The sequence below is a fragment of the Labrus mixtus genome, chromosome 2 (assembly GCF_963584025.1).
Source record: "Labrus mixtus chromosome 2, fLabMix1.1, whole genome shotgun sequence".
In the NCBI taxonomy this organism is placed as follows: domain Eukaryota; kingdom Metazoa; phylum Chordata; class Actinopteri; order Labriformes; family Labridae; genus Labrus; species Labrus mixtus.
In genome coordinates this window covers 20924162-20947278 of record NC_083613.1, presented here as the reverse complement: position 1 = coordinate 20947278, position 23117 = coordinate 20924162, and the positions used below count along the sequence as shown (strand labels likewise).

Below are 23117 nucleotides of genomic sequence, written 5' to 3'. Positions count from 1 at the left end.
TGAAACGCTAAACCGGAAGTGGGAGGGACTGTCGGAAGTCGGAAGTCGTTTATAAAGCTGGTGTTCTTGTGTGTTCGGCCTCTGTTAGAATGGCGAGAGAGATGTGTCTGTTCACTCTTCTTTGGTGCTCTAAAATATTTTCACCCCATCGCAGCAGAGATGACTGGAGCAAGTCACTTAATGTGGCCGAACTGGTCTCCCGTTGAAGTAGAACAAGTGAGTATCATATTCTGGTTTTGTTTCCTCTTTACATTACTGAGCAGCAACACGTGGCGGTCCTGCAGAAGCCAGAGCTACTAAACCAAATGGACACCACGTGGTTTTTCTTAAGAGTGAGTCTTTTTTTCATTAGGAACAATCGATTGATTTTTTTTATATTGACCGGTCTCTCTTCTTGTTACCTGAAATGTAAAATAAGTTTGAAGTGTTGTGGTTCAACATTTCAACCCGTTTTCAGAGGGCAGCTTGCTTTTGTACCCAGTGTAACTAACTAATATGTGAACTTAAGGATGCCTCTCAAAGCCTTATCAACTGGGCCCAACATAAATCAAATGAACTTGGGGTTTTATTTATGATCAGTAGCTTATGTGTGTCTAATCCTTCTTATTAAATCACCTCTGCTTTCCCTCTAGAAGCTGGTCTACCTGAGGAATGGTTAACACTGCATTACATGGTTATCCCTCAACACCGTGGATGAGAGATGATTAAAGTGATGGATCTCCAAAGGGATGGTGTAAGAGCTGGTGAGTTTAGATATTTGGCATGTTGAAGATATACAGCCTGTGATGACAAAACAAAAATATACTTTTCTGACACCTACTATGAGAGCTGAACTCCAGCTCCTGATTCTAACTTCATTCTGAGGCTTCATTATTACTGAACTAGTGTTGACTTGAACTGAATATTGTCGTTTTAATTAAATATTTTTCCCATCTCTCAAAGGTTTGAGGATCAAAATCTGGTCTCTACTACAAGGTCATTGGGTCCTAAAGCCGGTGAGTGTCTTCAGTATTCTTGCATTTACCGCTAAGTAATTCTTTCAGCCGATGACGACAATCTAAAATATACTTTTCTGACACCTACTATGAGAGCTGGACTCCAGCTCCTGATTCTAACTTTATTCTGAGGCTTCATTATTACTGAACTAGTGTTGAACTGAATATTGTTCACTTTGAGTTAAATAGTTTTCCTTTCTCTCAAAGGTCTGAGGATCAACATGTGGTCTCTACTACAAGGTCACTGGGTCCAAAAGACGGTGAGTGTCTTCATTATTCTTGCATTGAAGTAATTATTTCAGCTGATGACGACAATCTAAAATATACTTTTCTGACACCTACTATGAGAGCTGAACTCCAGCTCCTGATTCTAACTTCATTCTGAGGCTTCATTATTACTGAACTAGTGTTGACTTGAACTGAATATTATCGTTTTAATTAAATATTTTTCCCATCTCTCAAAGGTTTGAGGATCAAAATCTGGTCTCTACTACAAGGTCATTGGGTCCTAAAGCCGGTGAGTGTCTTCAGTATTCTTGCTTTTAAGTAATTCTGTCAGCTGATGACGACAATCTAAAATATACTTTTCTGACACCTACTATGAGAGCTGAACTCCAGCTCCTGATTCTAACTTGACTCTGAGGCTCCTGCAGTAAAACATGTGCATGACTTTTGTGTTTTCTTTGAGACTTAATCCTGAACTTTACTCTTGCAGGTTTGTTTGAGGAGTCCAACGAGCGAGTGATCCTGCTGTTGACTGACCTCTTGTGGTCTTATTTATTCTGCAGGTAAGCTTGTGTGGTAAAGCAAATAAAATGATTTTCACTCGTACCCTTTTGGGCTACAAGCTATGGTATTACTGTTTCTGCAGAGATCATTCTAATGTGATGTTTCTTTCAGGTGACCCGACGGTTGTAGCTGCATTAAAGAACTTCTGAGCCGAGAGGAGAAACCTAAACCAAATGACTATTTGAAATGTACACTTAACATGGGCCTAAAACCAAATGTACATTAAAGAGAAATAAAAACGAACAAATTGTTAAATCATTGATTCATGTTCTCTGTACTTAAACATGAACTTATTTGATAAATGAGAGTACGTGGGTTACTCTCTCAATGGTCTGTTTTTTGGTGGTGTTTTACTACTGTTAACAGGAATGTATTAATTACGTTTGACTTGATAGCGCTCGACTGCTTTTTGCATGTGTTAGAGAATAGTCTGAAATACTAGTTTGAGGGAAAGGATGTGAATGTTCTGTTTTACCCATTTGATAATTATTTGACTTTTTCTTTTTAATCATTTATTAAAAATTAAATTATTTGAAATTGTACCAAGTGATGGGGTTCAGAGATCCCAACGAAGTAAAAAGTTGAAGATCATACATGGAGGGGGGATTAAATGTTTTACATCACTAGTTACACTAAAGTACAAGTTGATGTGGCTTTCACACTGAGTCGACAATAATTTTGTCCAGCACTTTTTTTTTTTGTAACTTAAATTTGAGAAATTAAAATGAACATGACAACTTCTATTACGTGTTTTCAGTAGTTTTTTTTAGCCTCACATGTCCCATTTTCTGGACTCTCTCTTGGGAATCTTAACACGGAAAGCGAACATCTGCTCCAGTCACGTGACTGGAAAACGATCTCCGGGCTTGTTTTCCCTGTGGAAATCCTCATTTGCGTGTTTCCTGCCTCCGCCACGGCTTCAGAGCTGCTCCCAGATTTCCATACAGGTGCCTGCTCTCTCTCTCTCTCTCTCGCAGATGTAGTTTTGACTGTCAAAGGAGGCGGCGTAGCTGCTTTTCACTCCGCCCTGCGCATCCCGCATCCAGTCGCTAGCGGAAAGGAGCGCAGGGGAGTGCCCTGCGTCGTACACACACACATCCTCCTCCTCCCCCTTTTTCTTCTTCGTCTTCCTCTTCTTCCTGCCTGCATCGAAGCCGGACTCCTCTGCCCGGGTAACTCCATCGACTATCAGCTGTGTTTTTTTGTATCTTCGTCTACGTCCTCCATCGGCCTGCGAAAACACCTAATCTTCCAGCGGTTCCCCTTTCAGCTCGTCTGACGGTAAGAGCGCTGGTTTGTTGCGGGGATTTCACGCATAAAATCACGACACATATTCCTTCAAGCGGACGTTTTGATATTTCAAGTGCAAAGCTAACATCTATACTCGCTATTTCCCTTTATAGACAGATATTCGACTCAAAGAAATCGACTTAAATGTGTGCTAGGGTGCTTTAAATATCCCTGGTTGATGAGTGATGGAGATGATGTGTCACTGTAGCACATTCCGTGGATGTTATAATTAAATGATGATGATGAGGAGGAGGAGGATGGAGGAGGATGGAGGCCTTTTATGGTACAGTTGGCTCCAGCAGGGTGGATGGATGCTACTGGAGGAAAATGGGCACAGGGCAGCAGACTTACTCACATCCATTAAAGGAGGAGGAGGAGGAGGAGGAGGAGGCTGTTTCCAGTAGAGAACTGATCTATATGGTCGGTCCTCAGCTGTCCTTAGTATCTCTCACCGTCCCCCCCTCTCTCTTCCTGCTGTTATGTGGTCTGTTGCAGGGTGGGGCAGTTTACAACAATAAAGAATAAAAGATAGTCCAAGCAGCCGGTGTACTCGCCTATAAAGATTGGTACTCCCTTAGAGCTGCAGATCTCCAACATAGTGCAAATTCCTCACGGCACACTGATCATACAGTGTTTTGATGTGCACCAGCTCTTCAGTGTGACACCAACAACTGATGCTTTATTTTATTCAGGGACAAAAGTCACGATATGAAGAGAACGTGTTTCTCAGTTTGGTAACCTGTGCTACATTTGTCTGTACTGTTATCAGTTACGTGTCGAATGTGGAGAGAGAATTCACCAAGCCTGCAGTGTTTCGATCTAATAATCTGCACTCAATCCTAACTGCAGGTTATAATATTCAGAATGAATGGTTGAAAAAGCGTTTGAACATGAAATGTGTTAAGAATAGAACTACATTTGATTATAACCTCCTGATACATGATACACTGCAGTACTGTTGTATTAATATAATGGTGACTGTTTAGTAATGATGTAAATACATATTTTTGCTTGCCAAAAAAATGTAATCTATTTGTTTTTGTTTTTTTACTGTTAAGAAATATCTGGATCTTTTTCTCATGTCTCCATCCATCCATCTATATTTTGTATCTCTTAAAACCCGTTTGTTTAACCAGGAAATACAAAGACAAGTACTATAGAGGAGCTTGAAGTTAACACCAAAAGAACAGACTCAAACCTCTGATTGAATACTGTAGTAAAAGATAACACATCAGTTTAAATGTAAATCTGTTATATAGCATGTCAGACATTTTTACCCTGGTAATATTTCATGTTCTTGGTTGGATTGATTCAAAGGATACTGCTTGTTTGTCTTTTTCCTTTCTTTCAACAAATCCAGTGAATGACCACAGTCAACAATGTTTTTATTGTCTGTGTAGCTACAGCCTTTATATAGTTCACTCCTTGGCGTCACAGAGCTCAATTATTGTTTAAAAAACGATTAAAAACGCATCAATGAGCCGTACTGTTGCACTGAATGACTGATGAACTTGAGTTCATTTGGAGTCCCTCCAACTTCCACCACAGTGTGAATGTTAATATCTAACTGAGCACTAGACATTTATTAATCCGCCGGAGAAAATAATCCCCAAATAAGAGGAAAATGTGTTATTTATTGATTTAGGTTAGCTCAAACTGTGGAGTTAATGAACCTTTATTAAAGTAAACTATAACTATATAACACTTCTTTGATTTTTATATCAGTAATCCATAACACTCTGACCAACCAGAGTATTCTCTAAATTGCTTTTTTTTTTACACTAATTTATTTAAAATGCAACTTTTTTTCCCACTTAAAAAGACAAATTACTTGTAGTACTTCACAAAAAAAAAAAAACATTCTGATTCTGATTGACATCAGGTCACTGTTATTTTTAACCACATCTTTTACCTGATAGAGGACATTAGAGATCATACAGCTGAATCTTAAATTATCATGTTATGTTATATATTATTAAGAAAAAAACAGAGCGAAATCTAGCAGCAGTCCCAAAAGATCCACCTAGGAGAAAAGGAAGGACGAGATTGTGTCATTAAATTCTGCGTTAATGTTTTTTTCCCTGGTTTGAATCCCCAAATCAAACTCCTTAAAATGTTACATTGTGAAAAATGAACGCTGACTAATGAAGAAGACTTGATTTGTAAACATGTACAACCTGCGATGCTGTCATTTCTCTGTTTTGTGAGCATGACACAGCTAAAAAAGTGCAAAGATGTGACTTCTAAAATTAAAGTTTACTTGGAGTTTTCTTGACTGTTTGTTGGATTAAATGACATTTAGGGGACAGCCCTTAATTTGAATTATTTATAATCCCTAAAAAGGTTTGACGTGTTAGTTGTGTGTCGTCACTCTTAATCCTCTAGTGATTTAATCTGTTGTCTGGTGTTTGTTTAGTTTTTGTAATATTTTGTCTTTTAGCGAAGTTATGTTTTATGTTAGGAGAAAAATGTAATGAAAGAGTCTGAAAGGGAATCGGTTGTCTGTTTCTGTGTGTGATACCAGCAGTAGCATCATGGAGGAGTTAGACGTTCCACAGATGAGGAGAGAGGTGGAGAGCCTTCAGTACCAGCTGGCAATCAACAGAGAGAAATCCTCCATCACCGTTACTGAGTGAGTGTGTACTGTCCACGCACACACACCTTCAGACACGCAAAAAAGCACACTCATAAAAGCTCTCCAAAGTACAAGCTTCATGCTGATGGTGTGTGTGTGTGTGTGTGTGTGTGTGTGTGTGGTTGTTTTTTTTTTCTCCGTAGGCTGGTGAAGTGGATCGAGGGTTGTGTGTGTGAGGATCCATTTCTGAACCCGGAGCTGATGAGAGCCAACCCCTGGGTGGAGAAGGGCAAGTGTGTGATCCTCTAATGGTCACACACACACACACACACACACACATACACACACACATACACACACACACACGCCCACGCACACACAATCACAGATGCATATAAACGAAAGAATCGTGCACTCCCACAAACACATTCACGCTGCACTAACTCTCTTCTTCACACACACACACACACACACACACACAATGTTGCTATTGTTATGTTTATTTATTGGAAGACTCCTAAATGCTTTTAAATTATGTTTCGACTACTGTATGTGTGTATGCATGAGTGGGTGCATGTGTGTGTGTATGTGTGTGAGCGTTCAGCACTGAGTAGCTTTCTCGAGGTTTGTTTTGAAGGACTGCTGAGAAATGTTCAACAACATGTTTTTATTGGCTCTTTACACTGTCAATCAAAATAAAGACTGTTTTGAATTTAACAGCTGGATTTTTTTTTTTTTTTCTTTAGACAAGGCAAAGAAAAATAGTTCAAAGTTTGCGTGTGTGTATTTTGGGGGGCGTTACAGCAGTTCTCGGATGTAAACATTTCGTCTGACGGCGTTGGACATCCCCTCGTTGAAGCGGAACCAGACGTCACTGTTACCCACAGCCGTTCCCATACACTGAACCGGACACCTCTCGCCTGCGAAGAGAGGACAAGGGCATTTTTATATTTCATGATTGATGTATTTGCTAATTTCAGTGTATGATTCCTACACAATAAGTCAAAATACTTCTACACTGTCCATGAACAAATCGGCGCAGAGAGAAGAAAAACCTATAATTCCTTTCTTAATAACATAATTTACTGTTAATACAGAATCAGATGGCTAACCTGTTGTTTACACATCAAATCAAACATACCGCATGTCATTCCCTACTCTCTCTCTCTCTCCAGTTTCTAACTCTATCGACTGTCCTGTCTCTAAAATAAAGGCATAAATAGGATTAAGCTGCTAATCCTCACATCAGATTAGAAAATCTTTGAGTTATTGTCTCTGTCATTCTGACAAAATAAGCAAACGAGAGACGTCAGAGTTGTCTTCGAGAAGTTATGATACTGAACAACATCTATAGATATAGATATATTGAATTCTCTATAATGAAAGTAATCATTATCTGAAGCCCTACTTATAACTAAAGATAGTCACGAAGCTGTAACAGTGAGTTTAAGTTTTGAAGCTTCAGAGCTGCTCCCAGATTTCCATACAGGTGCTTGCTCTCTTGCAGATGTAGTTTTGACTGTCAAGTAGGCGGCGTAGCTGTTTTTACTCCGCCCTGCGCATCCAGTCGCTAGCGGAAAGGAGTGCAGGGGAGCGCTTTCTCATCATTTGAAAGACACTTTGCATTCTTCTCCACAGCACAGGAGTAGGCAGGATATTTACAGGAAGGTAATGCAAATAAATACAGGGAGTGAACGTGACACAGAATGAGGTCAACGCCAATCCACCAAAATGTGACCTGTACCGAAGACGGGGAATGTGTCTAAGGCATGGACATGAAAAGTCCGTCGCAGACCGGAGAAATATGAGCTTTACATCAAACATGGTTAGGTCAACAGAACATTATAACTTTTTATTATCAGTGTAGTATCAGTCACCTGGAGTTTGAATATATGGACCGTGGGTGTCTTTCTGAACTGCCAATACTGCTGTCTATGATGCCATTACTCTCGTACTCATCTTACTCTGTTCTTACTTCATTATACGACTATACGTTTCTATGATTTGAACCCTTGTCCACTTCATACTTATAATGCATTTTGTCTCATGTATTTCTCTGATATTCGATGCACTTTTTGCTACTCTTGTGTTGTACTGTATATATGAAAATGCTAACATATTCAGAGACAGTTTCATGTACGGATTGAATTCAAATTAAACAGTTAAAAGAGGAATGATCATCTCCAAAAACCAAAGCGTTACAAAAAAATGTGTTCCAGCGGTTGCATCGATCAGACGTGATCCACAGAAAAGAACAGAGCTTGACAACGGCAGATGCGGTTGAATGGTATTCTTCTGAAAAACCATTTAATAATCTTTTGTTGCAGGAGCCCTGAGTTATCGACAAAGAACGCATGATTTAAAAGCTGTGACTGTTCCGACAACAGTCGGCTCTTGCTTTGATCTGCAAACAGCTGTGGATCTGCATGTGCACCATGTTTACCCTGTCGATCAATCTCAGTAATGCAGGGCTTTCAGCAGGGTTAGTGATTTCAACGTATCCATTTTATTTTAAAACACCCGCTGAGCCCTTAATCTGGGCCCATGCCACTCAACTGCATAAAAAAAATGTAAAGGTCATCGTGAATGGATTCAAAACTGGGCAAAGTTTTCACATACATGCCCTGCTGTGATTTGGTGAAAATTCTGAATCAGCTGTATTGGCCAGATGTGAGTGCACATAGAAGGAATACTGTGGAGGACACGTGAATAGACAAAGGGAATAACACAAGCACTGAAACATGAGACTGAATATATAGGCCTATAGATCAAGATTAAAATTGGGGACCTTTATCTACAAGAGTTTGGGGCTTTTTTTTGTATTTACAGTATTTGCAGAGAGCATGGATTCAAATTAGAATGAATAATGAATAAAACAACATAGCTTGCTCAGACCTGACTCAGAGATTTAAAATGAAACAGGCAAACTTGTAGCTATTACCTGTTCAGTGTATATTGTGGTTCTGTACCACTAATTATTGTGTTCAGGCTTTAAATCTGTGTTCTTTTTGCCAGAATCTTAAAAAAACGATCAATGAGTACTAGAGGCCTTTAATTGTTATATTTGTTCAAACCTGCTTGTTGAGAAGAACGAGTCACTTTGGTGGATACATATTAGCTTCATGCTGTTTTGAAGAAACGCTGTATACAAACAAATGCGTTAGCGGGACGTTTATTTCTGTACATATTTAAGTAACATTGGAGCAGTGATATGCTTTTCCAGATTGAAATCACTATTTGAAATATTTTTTTTACCTCAGCTAGCCGTGATGGAGGAGTGAGAGAAGGAGCGACATGATTCTGCTGAAGAGCTCTATTGTTTATGCAAATGTGCTATTTTTAGCCTGGAGCTGTGATGCATTTGAACACAGCAGTCATGTTTGTTTCCAGTGGCACAAAGCTACTGGAAGGCCAGACAGCAGCCACTAATCTAACAACTCTTATTAGGATGTTAGAGCTCTAATGACTTTAGGCCTTTTGAAATACATCATTTAAGTAATTTAGGTTGCTGTTTTGCTCTTTATTTATATTTAAGAAAGCATAGAGATTGTTAGGCATCCAATATGAGAGTAAAACTGTAGATAAGGAATGTCAAGTCTTTTAGTTGCTAACAGAAATATGATATTTTCTACATTATGCAGACAGCAGGGCTGTTGACAGACCAGATCTCCTGCCTGCAGTGAGCCACAGGAGATCTAAATTAGCAGTGTTACATAACACACATCAGTAATCACCTCTGCTGTGTGTTTTCGACCAGATGTACCTCAAGGCATTTTTCCACTAAACAGCCTGTGAAGGTTTGGATGACTGAGGCTTGGAAATGTCAAACTGTACCTGAGTCTGAGGAAAGCTGAGGTTTCGGGAGTTTGGGGGCAAGAGCTCGTCCAAAGAAATCCACCTCCGGCTGCACAACATAAACATACAAAGATACAGAGAGGTTCAGGTTCAGGTTAATCATAAAGTTTCTGTCCTCAATAAAGAGGTCAGTGACAATGAAAAGACACAGACACACACACACACACACACACACACACACACACACACACACAAAACCTCTCATTAGCCTCATTTCACAGTTTCACCATCAGGGGCTTTAACCCAGTAGCTTCTCATTATCCTCGTTTCTGCCCTCTAGAGGTTCCCTCGCTCTCTGTCACTCATTACTGATCTATTCTAACTCCGCAGCTCAGCCACACAGTGCTCTCATATGCTCAATGTGAAGTGTTTTGTGGTCCTCTCTGGCGCCACCTAAAGGCACAAACTAACAAAGCTGCGGGACGCTTAATTCTACTTCGCAAATCAACCCAGAGATCTAATGAAAACTTAACTCATACAATGCTTATACTAAGAGTACAAAGAGCTTCACTGTAAGAAAATGTGAAGTGAAACAACAAAATCGATGACAAATATGTATAATGGTGTATGTATCAAGTGCTCAAATATTCAATAAAAACCTGACACATTAATCCAGAACTCATCTTACTGTTACTTAATGAAAAATAATTGCTGCCATTATGTCTTTACATTTTACACACTGACCGTTATGAAGAATTCTTCAGCAGCAAATCAGACCTCCTCGCAGGTTTAGGAGTGTTAGACCTTTTTTAAACCCCACCGCAATGAAACGACTAAATGATCCCCAGGTTAGTAATCTGCTTTCATCATTATTCCTTTCAGATCTGATTTGACATTTTTTGTTGTTGTCTATTGCTGCTGTTTTTAAAAAAAAATGTCTTTTAAGTACAAGCTGCTCCAAACAATGATCCCTAGAGGGGTTAATAAAGGTGTTTATGAGCCCCTCCCTGCCAAAAGAGATCCATGGTGTCTTTTATTCTGAACAATCTGAACACATTCATATCTCCATCTATTTGAGGGATTTATTTATTTAACAACACAACACCTTAAATACAAACAGCACTCCTCTGAGTTTAATATTGTCTTATGATGAACATATTATATCACATTCATGATGCAAATCATTTCTATATATGCAGGAGGAATCTTTTCCCCTTTCAGCAGAAACAAACTCATGCGCATGAGTCATTCAGCAGAGTGAATCTCAAACATGGATATGAAGTTAGAATATAAAGAACAATCAGGTTCATTTGTTTGTTTACTACGTGCTGTCTTTTATGGTTGTTTATTTTTTTGCCTTTTCATGCCTTGGTTTCAGGGGACAGGACAGTGGCTAGAATAGGAAATCAGGGAGAGAGAGAGAGAGAGAGAGAGAGAGTACGATACAATACGAGTGCATCATATCGTATCAGGAATCATGTGGTTAAGGTGCCGAAGAAGCCTCTGTGCACGGGGCTCACAACTTAACTGACATCCTGAGTCAAGGCCCAGACGACGGGAATCACACTCATAACCCATCTACTATGAAACTCTCTTCATGCAGTCTTTTCACTTCTCTAGTTGTGTGTGTGTGTGTGTGTGTGTGTGTGTGTGTGTGTGTGTGTGTGTGTGTGTGTGTGTGTGTGTGTGTGTGTGTGTGTGTGTGTGTGTCTCTCACCCTGCTCTCCACTGTGGTCTGTTTGACGATGTTCTCCAGCCTCAGCTCGTGGTTCCTTGTCGGCTTAGCAACAGCGCTCTTCTTCTCTCCCTGCCTCTGCCACACAGACACAGTGGATTATAAAAAGATATTAGATTATTAACACACACACACACGCTGACCTGATTATCAACAGGCCGTACTGTACATAATAACTCCACAATGTGTTAGCTGTGTTTGGGGTCTCACCCCAGCAGGGTTTCTCAGCAGCATCATTTGCTCGGCTCTCCTCATCTTCTCCTGCTCCATCTCTCTGCTGATCGTTTGCTTGGCCTGATATGTCAGCTGACGGCGAGTAGGCAGGCCTTGAAACCTCACCACCTCCTCCACACGCCTGCAAACACACCCATACACAAGAATATAGCTGCAAGAAACAAAACTTACAACTTTAACACAAACAGTCTGAACAGCATGAGGCTGACACACAGGGAGACTTTTTCTGATGAAAGAATAAAAGGACAAAAAGGTCGTAGTTTTGATGCCGTGGTTTACGTTTTGCAGAATCAAACCCTGTCACTCTCTAAAACCTTAATCCTCTTATAGCTGATCTCCATCTTTCTCCAACACACACACACACACATACACACACAAAGAGACACAGACAATTGCACAGAATGTACCAGTAGACTGTCACTCAATGCCTGAGGGCCTAAATATATGATAGATAAGATAATAACAGTCTGTGTGACTGTCACCAGAGACAATCAGACGTCTTTCCATCTGAGCTTGGAAAACTCTGATAATGAACAGCTTTGAAGAGTCAGAGCCCCATTTTTACATCACAGATTATACAAGGTGCAGCTGACATAAAGAAGTGCATCTTCTGGCACATTTACACTCTCTGTTTATTAGTAAAAGCTGAAAGCAAAGACTAATGCAGCATCTTGAGAGTGGTTCCAAACCTTTTTTCTTGGAGCTCCCCCAATATCAAACCTTTAAAAAAAGTATTTAAATACAAAAGATTAACAACCACAACCCCCCACTAAAAGACAAACTATATGTAACGTGGCATATTTGTATGAAATAAATTGACTAAGATGCTAAAATGAAATACTATTTTTTCTTTATATTATCTTCTTTTAAATGAGTTGTGTAAACAAACAGTACAGTTTCAATTGGTGAACTTTTTTTTGTAAAACCTCATTTTTTGAGGATATCGTTTGTATTATTTTGTCAATTTTTCCCAACTACAATAACCTTTGGTGATAAATCAGGATGAGAGAATTTCAAAATAATTCAAAATCAGTCCCGACTTTGCTCACTGCTCCTGCACAGGTATGTCATAATAATTATATATATGAAATTCATCAGGAACTACTAGTGAATGTATAGTGTATAGTTCATGTACTGGCCAGAATAAAAGAGTATAAAGCGTCTTTAAGCACAATGGTCGCACCAGTAATGTGATATTAAGGTCATCTGCCCCGGTACCTGCCTGTTTCTGGAGGTGAATGTTCCTGCTGCGTTCAATCACAGCTCAGAGCTGGCAAAAAAAAAAATCTGTCCCCAAAAAATGTGGGAATTGTTTTGTCCACGTGCCAAAACAGCTAAACTTGAACTACAGCAATGAATCCTAAAGTACAACAAATACACACTGGACCTAATCCCTACTCATCCTACAAACTGCTTTTCAAAAGAATAACAGTATTGAAAGAAGTTGCAACATTTAGCTTTTCAAATTAATGCGCACTACCCGAGATTGGACTACACAAAAACCAACACAAACTCTCAGAGCACTTAGAAGATTACTCAACGCCGCGCAGTCAAAGGTTCAGTTTGCTTACACCGTTTTAAATGTGTGTCACCCAGAACGGATTTATTGCTGAGGGGAAACTTTTGTTACACTTGTCTCTCCCTCAACCTTTCAACTCTACCTCTGCCATGGTCTGACCAATTAACAAAATTGCCCCCCAAAAAAAGGGAGGAGTCCAAACAAGTCATCCAGTTGGAGCTTGGCGTGTCCACTGCCTGAAATGTTGAAGGTCGGCATCCCAACGATGCTACTCCAAGTCTCTGCCAGTGACTTGTCAGAGGGTGGTGTTGTGGTGAGCCAGAGAGGGCAGGTACAGGAAGGTGTAGAGCAGGAGAAGAAGCAGTAAAGCTAACACTAGAGGAAGACACCAGTCGTTTGTGACCAGCACCTCGTCACAGCGAGCCTGCAGAAAGGAGCCACCATGTGATAATGGCTGCTGATCGGCCCTGGACGGCATAGCAATAGACGTACAGCTTGTTATCCCATTTTACCAACACCACAGTCTCAAATGTCCTCAGTGACCACAAAATCAGAAAAGGAAATTCCAGGTACAACCAAATGTCTCCCAAGTCTCCAGGATCACTTGCTTAGATGAGTTTCGGTCTTGTTTTGTCAAAAGCATTGATATACTTCTACGATCTCTCTCCTTATTTCACTCCTCTACTCATTTAAACCTCTTTTTTCCAACCCTTTGTCTCTTGTTAATCCACCTGTACCCCACCTGACAGGCTTTGAGGCTTGCTGCTCAGTTTGCTCTTTCACAATCAAAAGCGCGCACACACACACACACACCAGGAGTAAAGGGATTACTCTCTAAGCCTTCATGCAGTGAACCACAGTCCGGACAGGAGCAGTGACCTTCAACACCCCAGAAACACACATCTGCACTGCGTGTGCCCTAGCTGACTGCAGGTGTGTATACTTACGGCTCCAGCATGTATATGTACTGTCCCTCAGGCGTGCGGTCCTGCCTGTATGAAAGGTTGTAAGACAGCATGGTGTCTATAAGCTCTCGCATCTGCTCCTTCTCTCTGCTGCTGAAGAGCTGCGGATTCACCTGAATGACAGATACAAGACTTTAGATCATAGTAGAAGTTTTAACCACTTTATAATGTGACTGTAAAGTAAATCTACAGATCACACAAAAAGAAGCAGAGATCAGTGGGAGCTTTGATGCACTTTTTTTTTTTTCACCATTGCCTGATGATTTATCCACCGAACATTTTCAACTGTCCTATCTGTCTGAATTGACGGACCTGAACCCAAACAGTTAGGACCCAGCTGAAGAAGAAATAAATGCTTCATTTTGCAAAGAAAATTCTGAGTGTTAATCAAAACATGACAGTAGGATCTGCTTGTGAATACAGGTTATATATATATATAAGGGCTGTAGTATTGGGTTTCATCAGGTTTTAAAGGTTTGCCTTGTACAGTGGATAAAATGTACATCCGATCAAAACTGGAGACAGCATTGTCTATAACTGAGCCAACCAGGATGAAAAGCATCCACACAGAAACATAAAACTCTCACAGCTATAATAGAATCGTCTTTATATAAATAATGGACTTAACTTCATTTGATGTGACATTAAATTCTACAACCTGAGGCACTGGTTTGGCTCCGTAGGTAGAGCAAACTCCCCGTATACAGAGACTATCGTCCTCTTTGCACCCGTCACACAGGTTTAATTCCTGGTCCTTAAGCTGCATGGTGCATGACATGACAACCCCCATTCTCTCCCCCCACATTTCCTGTCTGTCTACAGCCTTCGAATATCCTGTCAAATTAAGGAAAAGTGCAAAAAAAAAAAAAAATCTATAACCAAAGACTCTCTATAAGAATCGCAGACAAACAACAAGATACATCAATAATAAGAATTGATAAACACTTCCAAGAAACACGTCTCCTACAAAGGGTTTTCTTTTATCCCCATAACAGTTCATCACAAAAATGTATTTTAAGCAAAGTAACGCATTGTTTAGACTATAATACATAGAATTACATCCAGGTCAGGTTATTTAGAGGTCATACAATTGAATCTGCAATAAGACTCACTGTGCAGTAACATTTCATTTGGAATAATATCCTTGTAAATTGAAATCATTTCCAGAAGCCAAACAACACTTCAATTAGTCTTTTTTGGTTATTAAGATCTTTTCTTTTTTACTTTCATCATATTATTATAACTACTATGGAGGGGTGTGTGTGTATGTGGATGAATGCATGTGGTTATTGGATGAATCTTATTGTTTTGTGTTTGTTTAAGAGAAGCTAAGCTAATTTGTTGTGCAGTGTGCAATGACAATAAAGTTATTCTGATTATGATCCTCAGACTTTTTCTGTTCATGTTTATCAGTTTGACTCACTAACAGTTTGTCACCAAGACAGGAGAGAAACATCAGTTTATGACATTAGTGTCATGAAAATATTTAACTGAGATAGAAACAGGTCTAAAAAAAAAAAGTTACTTTTATCCTTACTTACCGGTCCTCAAAATACCCTTATAGTGTGATAATCTTCTGAAGATATATAAAATGTGAAAAAGAACTCTGATGTTTACTATAAAGACAACAGGGACAAGTCCTAATCTGTGGTCACATACAGTTCTCCAGTTTGGATATATACTTAGGACCTAGCTCTAGTCACATAAAGAGGATTGGTGAACACACATTTAGCAGTTACAGCCCATGAAAGTCTCCTTTCTAAACATTTCTTGTTATGCGTTTTCTCGCAGGTCTATAGTTAACAACAACAATGTATGTGTTAATAACAAGACACAGTGCTGATGAATCTAAATGAACAAACATATATATATATGCAGTTCAGTGTGCATGTTTTTACGTACAGGCCTTAGTTTGGGGCAGATGATGTCGAGGAGCAGCGTGAGAATATCGAGGGTCAGGCTCAGTTGGCTGATCCTCGTTCTGATGCATGCTGGGATGTCAGCCAACATGGTCGACAAAGCGTTCCTGCTGCTGAGGAGCCGGGAGGCGGCCTGGAAAGAACAGAATGATTACTCAAAGATTATAGATCAGTAGTTATGAAACATCTCATGTTTCTTTTGTTACTTCTTATCCTTTATTTTTTTCTTCAAGTAGTATGTTGTTTTTTTTTTTTTAAATCATAAAATGAACCTTTTTTTGTACAATATTTGTGAAAGCAGTTGATTTGTACCTCGTGCTGGCTGTGAGGGTAGCTGATTCGGGGAATGTGCGTGTGGGCAAAAAGAAAGTGGAATGTCACAGACAGGAAGGGAAGGTATCTCATGAGGGAGAAGTTCTGCCCGTGCAGAATCACGTAATTCAGCCTGTCTGAGAACGACAGCCAATCCAGAGCGTCACACACACTCTCCAGGTTTGGATCCCTCACACGCATGGACAGATAATTGTCATACAGACCCTGAGGACACACATGTTCAGCTGGATGTCATAAAGTATAACAGTGTTTTATATACCGTTAATGCACAGTAGCTATGCCTGTTGTTACGGGACATTTTAGAATAACTCATCTCTAATAATGTTTACATCAGGAGGATGTTTTCATTACCTGAGAAACCTTTTCAAACTCTCCACTTGATGAAGCCAAATGTAAAATGTGCTGAAACCTCTGAGCTCCACCTCCTGAGCCCGGGGCCTCCTCAAAGCCCTCACCGATACGTTTCCTGTGAGAACAAGTTGACAATCAAGTCAGCATATTTCTACTGCAATCTTGCTCTTTTTAAGTTGTACTAAAAAAAAAAACTATAAATGAAATCTCCCTTATAGACAACAGAAAAGAACAGAAAAACAGAAAAAAGACTGTTTCCAGCCTTTACTGTTTTCTTGATTGTCCAGATAACATAACACATAAACACAGTTGAATTTAAGACTTTAAAGATGTCTTTTAAACCACGTGTGAATTTATAGGAAATCAACTGATAGATTATGAAATGAATTACTTAGTAAGTGCATTCCCTTTATGTTTTGTTTCACACTTTTGTCACATTTTCTCTGCAGAATGTTAGAATAATTTCTTACGAGAAAAAGATTTAAAGATTACAAAATAATCATCACAAACAAGGTCGGCGGTCTAGAGCAACAAAATAGTATTCTGGAAAGTTTGCAGGTCAGTTTTGCCAAAGTTAAAAAAATTTAAGTAAATGCAAACATATAAATCGTTATGATTACCATTGAACAAAGCAGAGACTATTGTGTCGTAGCAGGAGCACAACTACATGGAAAATGACTTTGCAGAATGTTTGCTTCATTACAAAATGTTTGACTACACTTGAGTTTGTCTCCTAACAGTAAACATTGCTTTTAGGAAACGGTTTTTTCAAATACAGTAGAACATTTATGGCAAACTGTAGCAGGAGACAAAGTACCGTTTAACACGCTGCAACTGGAAGATCTCCTGCCACAGATGAAACAAGCCTTTGTTTTGGTCCTTCTGACCCACAGAGACACACTGGATGGTCCTGGTGTCCACCTTCTTAAGCCCCCGACCATGAAGGAACTGCAGACACAACAACATGTATATTATCATACATAAACACCATGATTATAGCTTACCTGGTCACTCAATAGACAGACCTTCCCCTCAGTGTGGCCACTCACCTGTAGTGTGTTAATGCACGACCTGATGTCGTTGTCTGTCTTTTCACACAGAGCAATCAGAGTGCCCGTGTCTGCCTTCATCCCCTGCCGGAGGGAGATCTGCACACAAACACTCAATAAAAACCTGGATTTGTGGTGTTTACGCAAATGTTTGTGTACTCCTGCGTGTACGTTTTGTTGTGTGTGTGTCTGTGTGTGTGTGTTTGTGTGTGTGTGTGTGATTTTGTGGGTGTGAACTGACCTCTGCCAGTCTCTGTGCGAGGCGGGAAGGTTGGGTCTGGGGGAAAGTCAGAAGGAAAGCCTGCTGCCTGAGCGGTCTGAGAGCTGGAACATAACTAAACAAAAAGACGTGTATTCAGACATAATAAGAAGATAAAATATTCAGCTACTTAACTGACTCAACATCCAGAGAGAAAATCTACAATTTTCCACTTTTAAGCGTCTGTTAAAACACCAGAGTCTCTCTTACAGGTCGTTGCAGATGCAGATGATCGGTCGAAGCAGCATGGACTCTTTCTTTTTTTTCTTCTTTGTTGGATCAGTTCCGGCCTCCCCGCCGTGTCCGTCTTTCTTGTTCAGAGTTGCTAAAAGAATGTTGATCGCAGCCTGTCGAACGCCAAAGAGGAAGGAAAGGATAACATGTTAAGCAGGATTTAAGCAGCATTTTAACGCCGCAAACTTGTTTAGGGGAGTGAAGATAATCGCCACACATGTTCAGATTATTGTAGAGTCTTGAACACTTTGGACAACTTTTAAAGTTTCAGATCATATGAAAAAAAAAATACTTCGGCCAGAAGTCAAAGACAGGATTTCTGAATGAGGAAAAAAATTCAAGGATGCTTATTCAAATCTCTTCCATATTTAGAATTTTCATTCAACAGCAAATGAGTACATATTTGACATTTCACTTGTTGTGACTTCATAGACACAAAATATTTGATTGTTGTCCTTGAAACCACCCTTATCTTATCACAGAGTTCATCATTATAAAAGGTAAAAATGTGATGATGAAAAAAACTGTAGTCCCATAAACGAACAAACTCAATATCAGAGAAATCTAACTTTAAGCAGTAAGATGGAAACTTGCAGCAGATCTTGAAAATGTAGAGTTGCAGCAGATAGAAGGCACAGATGTGTTCAGCACCCGGGACATACCGCTGGTGCTCCATCGATCTCATCAATAATCAGGCAGTTCGGCTTCTCATTTGCTCCCAGAACTGACTTCATCTGTGTCGCTGTGTCGATGCGTTTCTGGAAAATCTCTGCACTGCGATCATCACTGTGAAGACATTAACAGCACCACTGTGTTCCCATCAGGAGGACTTTCATCAGCTTAACAAACAATGACTTATTACTATAGTTTGATCAGTTTTAATTTGGTCATTCTAACCTGGCATTGATTTCCACCACATTGTACCCAGCATGCTTTGCTATGATATGAGCCAGGGTAGTCTTCCCCAAGCCTGGAGGACCCGACAACAACGCCACCTACAGAAAGAGCAAAGTCAGTTATATCTCGTGAAAACAAAATAAATGTCATGTGAGTGACATTTCCCTTTGTGTACCTTGAACCTGGGTCGTTGGTACTGGTCCAGCTCAGCCTCCAGCAGCTCCTCAGTCATCTCGATCTTGGTCTTGAAGCGCTTTGGATTCTGATTAGGTTGATTAGGATTGAACGAGTTCTGGTTGGGAGCCTGTCTGTCAGATCGGACAGGGCGGGACTTCCTCTCTCTCCCGAACACAACAGTGTCCCAGAGTTTCAACCACTTGAGCAGACAGCGGTTGGTAAACTACAACAGAGCAGACGCACAGCTGACATCAGCGCGGGGGACTTCTACTCAAGAGTGTGTATTTATGTATTCACAGGGCATATACAATTACACACAGAAAACTCACATCGTCACTGAGCAGCTCCGTGTAGTGTCCAGGAGAGTATCTGTCCACCCACAGTCTAGAGGTTCGGCCCTCTGTGTCTTCTTCAGGATCGTCGTTGTCTTCATCTCCTCTGCTCTCAGGCTCAACCAATACGTCATTCACACTACTGGTGTGTGTCAGAATTTAGAAAACAAAGTTAAAAATTTGACATTTTTGATTGGCCAGTGTGAATGTGAGAGAGAGAGAGAGAGAGAGAGACAGCTGGTTACTTACTTTGTCAGCAGCTCTGTAAGACGCTGAGATTCTTCAACAACCTGCTGGTGACGCTACAAACAAAAAAAAAAAAGAGAAGAAATTAAACCTCATTTGCATTTTTAACCGCCCTCAAAGTTCCCCGGTGCAAAAACAGTTTACTTAACATGTGAATCTTTTAATACATTCCTCTTTGTCATTTTTATTTCTTAGTTATTGCCTAGTTATTGGACTATCATCACTCATTTACTCCTATAAGTCGGATAAGATGTTTCATGTTGGACTGGATGGAAAGTAACAATTTGAATTTCTCCATGTGTACAGTTCGGTGTTAAGCCTAAAAAATAATATGTTCTCTTTTGTGGGGAAGTTTTTAATCTAATCACCACTTTTTTAACAAAATAAATGCCTACAGATAATTGAGAGTTATAGGCTTCTACCATGTAAATATATGAAACACTAGCTCAGTACAAGGTGAGATTGCTCAGCCAAGTGTTACATTTTATTCATCAGAGGAATCCTGTTTTACTAATAATGCGACAGTGCTGCGGTTACGCTCAGCTCTTTGTTTGGAAATGCTCGTACTATTCTCTGTATTTGGATTATTATAATCAAATGGTTGGATGTAGGGAGGTGCTTTAGCTGATTGAGCTGTCATGTGATTACTGTGTTTGGTTATTTGAGGACACTTTGAGGATTAAATCAAAACAGCAGCAGCCTGGTCACTCACCCTGTCAGCTTCTTGTTCTCTCAACACACCTATAGGCACTGCCAGCAGCCCCAGTGAACCCAGGGAGTTTGGTACCATCCTGGATTCCACCCCCTAGATTAATGCAGAGACAATACAGAGTTATAACATCTTTGTGTGTGTGTGTGTGTGTGTGTGTGTGTGTGTCATATCACAGATAAATCAGAGTGTGGGAGTTTCACCTCTGTCCCTGTTTTTTCTTTCTGTCTGAGGTAGACACGACTCCCTGATGAGTCCGTCACAGTGATGAACTCTCCCTCTAAAGGAGGCCGTCTCAGAGCATGCAGTGATGCTGGAGCCACTGTGGGAGGTCGCGCGGGAGTGTCTGGGATCGTACCAAAGCCGCTGATATCCAAAAGGGCTGAGGTAGTCCTAAAACACACGTCGAGACAGACATGTTAAGAATACTGTTGTACCGAGTTTCAAAAAAAATGCAATACATTCTTTTTAAAAGATATTTTATTTAATCCATAAATAAAAGAAAATGATCAATTCCATCACATTACAATAAGCCAATCTTATTAATTTGACTCCTGCCTTTTGTCCCAGAAATAATGATGTAAAATTATTGGTATTTCTGTTTAGCATACTTTTTCAATTGTTGAGCACATTACAAGAATTTGGCTAGAATTTTATTTTGATCAAATAGAATGAAAACCATAAAACAAGACAAGCTTAAAAACAACTAGACTGCCAAATATTTAGACAATAAGAATACAAAAAAAAGTTAAAAGACAAGCATTGAATTCTCATGATACAGTTTAGAGTCACCAGCTGTAGCCTTTTTGGCATGCAGAGATTTAGACTTGTGCCTTTTAGTCTAAAAAAATAATAATTTCCATTTTTATTCTTCATGGTGGTTGTTATTTGTGATGTTGATTTGACTGTGAACACATTTTTATTTACTTGCACTGAAATGGTTTCCTTATTGTTTACATCTAGAAACTCCTTCTGTAATGCCTATAGTTGGATTTTACTTTTATTTTTTATTATAAGTAGCTATTATCATAATGAAACAAAACATTCTGAATTGCCCATAATTCATAAGATATTAAACAGCGCTTTTTTTGTCCAGAATATCTGAGGAAAAATAAAACAGGTTGCTGCAAAGCATGTTTGAAATCGACGTAAAACAGTTTTGAAGGTGGGGGGTCGAGGTGGTTGAAGTTTAAATGTAGCATGAGGATATAGCTTAATATCACACTGTGCCATCTTCTGACACTGTGATGAACATCTGCTCATCATGCATCTCCATTACCTGACGGGGACAGAGGGTTCATACTGCTCAGGTGAGGACGGTGGGGTGATGTCATCTTTCTGTGGTAAGTCTTTGATCTCTTTGGTTGAGTTGAAAAGTCGTTTGACCACTCCAACCTCCTGCTTCTGACGCTTTGCCTTTGGGGCTGTGAGGAGGACAAAGTCACATTACAGATAGAAAACATCAAACACACAAACAAACAAACAAACAAACAAACAAACAAACAGAACAACACCTTCTGATAGTTAACTCACTGATGGGCTGATCATCCAGAAGATGCTCTATTTCAGAGATGTCCTGCTGCTGGCGTTTCCCTGGCTTGGAGGTATCCACTTATCCATTCAAGCAGAGACACACACATATTATAAATGCAATGACTTTTTAATAATCAAATTTCTTCTCTGCTAAGAAAATGTGGCACAAATTCACAGCTTCTCGTGCATGGATGTTCTGCTTTTAATAACATTTCAACACTGCACAGCCATTACACAATAAGAGGAAACACCTTTATTAAGGACAGTCATTTTCTGATCTCACCTTGAGTCCTTGGATTAAATGAATATTAAATAAATAGCAAAACTGCACTTTCACTGATTCAATCCCCAATACAAGCATGACACATTTTGTAGTGGTTTAGTAAAATCCATCCCCATTAACACAACATGAAGCTTCAGGGGATCAGAGGATGTTACAAGAGATCCAAGGGTTAGTTTGAGGTCATCTTTGAACATGGCTAGTCATACCAGCTACTTTAAAAAAGTCTTACAAAAGTTATCCCACTTTTAGAGATACTCACTCTCCATGTCGGCCAACGCTTCCAGCTCATCGGCGTGCTGGTCCTCAAAGTCGTCCTGTATCTCGAAAAGTTCGTCATATTCGTCCATGTTGACTTGAACAAACACAGAATACAACCAGAGACTATGTTTAATTAGAAAAACACACTCTGGCTGATTCTTTCATGAATGTGCGTAACTTCGGCAGCCGCTAAGACGAAGCAGATTTCCCGGCAAATCTTTGTTGTGATGTATTACTTCCGGGTTACCAAAGTCTACCGTTCTCTGATTGGTTGTTGAACGTTTTCTCGTCGATCTTCCAGCATGCGCTGAGGATTTAAAAAAATAGAAATAGAAAGAAAGAAAAATGTACTGATGACTTTGCTTGATTTAAAGTAAACACCTTTATCAAACTTTTCAAGACACGTCATTTAATGACGAAAATAATTTAGTTTTCCTCCCTTTTCCTTATTTCAAGCCTCCAATGTAGCTAATGCTTTCAGAAAGTATAGGACCAAGCACTAAGTGTTGTAATTCTATAGCCTTGCTTTATATTAATTTAAATAATTGGACAAACAATTTTCTGTCTGAAGCAGACTATTTATAAATTGCCCTAAACTAACATACTTGCTTTCATGTTGGACCACTAATACTTAATTAAT

General features: G+C 39.7%; 2 protein-coding genes, 2 long non-coding RNA genes and 4 other non-coding genes across 9 annotated transcripts; 6 read left to right on the top strand and 2 right to left on the bottom strand.

Annotated features, from left to right (window-relative positions):
- Positions 1-48: 48 nt before the first annotated feature.
- On the top strand, positions 49-1791 carry LOC132988321 (uncharacterized). 2 transcript variants are annotated; one of them, XR_009675799.1, is made up of 6 exons: positions 49-207; positions 636-743; positions 943-995; positions 1203-1255; positions 1460-1512; positions 1711-1791. It is a non-coding gene; the product is annotated as an uncharacterized LOC132988321 (long non-coding RNA). The 2 variants fall into 2 exon arrangements; XR_009675798.1 differs by lacking the exon at positions 1203-1255 and having other exon boundaries at positions 51-207.
- Positions 778-868, top strand: LOC132955144 (small nucleolar RNA SNORD60). Its single transcript, XR_009665894.1, has one exon. It is a non-coding gene; the product is annotated as a small nucleolar RNA SNORD60 (small nucleolar RNA).
- Positions 1042-1131, top strand: LOC132955141 (small nucleolar RNA SNORD60). Its single transcript, XR_009665893.1, has one exon. It is a non-coding gene; the product is annotated as a small nucleolar RNA SNORD60 (small nucleolar RNA).
- On the top strand, positions 1296-1385 carry LOC132955153 (small nucleolar RNA SNORD60). The gene has a single exon (XR_009665897.1). It is a non-coding gene; the product is annotated as a small nucleolar RNA SNORD60 (small nucleolar RNA).
- LOC132955160 (small nucleolar RNA SNORD60) lies at positions 1553-1642 on the top strand. Its single transcript, XR_009665899.1, has one exon. It is a non-coding gene; the product is annotated as a small nucleolar RNA SNORD60 (small nucleolar RNA).
- LOC132988330 (uncharacterized) lies at positions 1673-2032 on the bottom strand. The gene is made up of 2 exons (XR_009675800.1): positions 1901-2032; positions 1673-1788 (listed from the first exon to the last, which is right to left on the bottom strand). It is a non-coding gene; the product is annotated as an uncharacterized LOC132988330 (long non-coding RNA).
- A 903-nt stretch (positions 2033-2935) lies between these two features.
- gng13a (guanine nucleotide binding protein (G protein), gamma 13a) lies at positions 2936-6366 on the top strand. Its single transcript, XM_061055966.1, has 3 exons — positions 2936-3065; positions 5599-5706; positions 5853-6366. The coding sequence occupies exons 2-3, from the start codon at positions 5609-5611 to the stop codon at positions 5956-5958; spliced, it is 204 nt and encodes a 67-aa protein (XP_060911949.1). The 5' UTR covers positions 2936-3065; positions 5599-5608; the 3' UTR covers positions 5959-6366.
- On the bottom strand, positions 6302-22712 carry chtf18 (CTF18, chromosome transmission fidelity factor 18 homolog (S. cerevisiae)). Its single transcript, XM_061055978.1, has 22 exons — positions 22479-22712; positions 21937-22014; positions 21683-21827; positions 20607-20796; positions 20407-20499; positions 19698-19750; positions 19446-19590; positions 19115-19339; positions 18940-19037; positions 18705-18828; positions 18019-18155; positions 17791-17884; positions 17550-17648; positions 17318-17448; positions 16501-16615; positions 16129-16353; positions 15800-15949; positions 13880-14010; positions 11390-11534; positions 11162-11257; positions 9484-9553; positions 6302-6569 (listed from the first exon to the last, which is right to left on the bottom strand). Exons 1-22 carry the CDS (start codon positions 22564-22566, stop codon positions 6448-6450), a joined length of 2754 nt encoding a protein of 917 aa, XP_060911961.1. The 5' UTR covers positions 22567-22712; the 3' UTR covers positions 6302-6447.
- Positions 22713-23117: the final 405 nt, after the last annotated feature.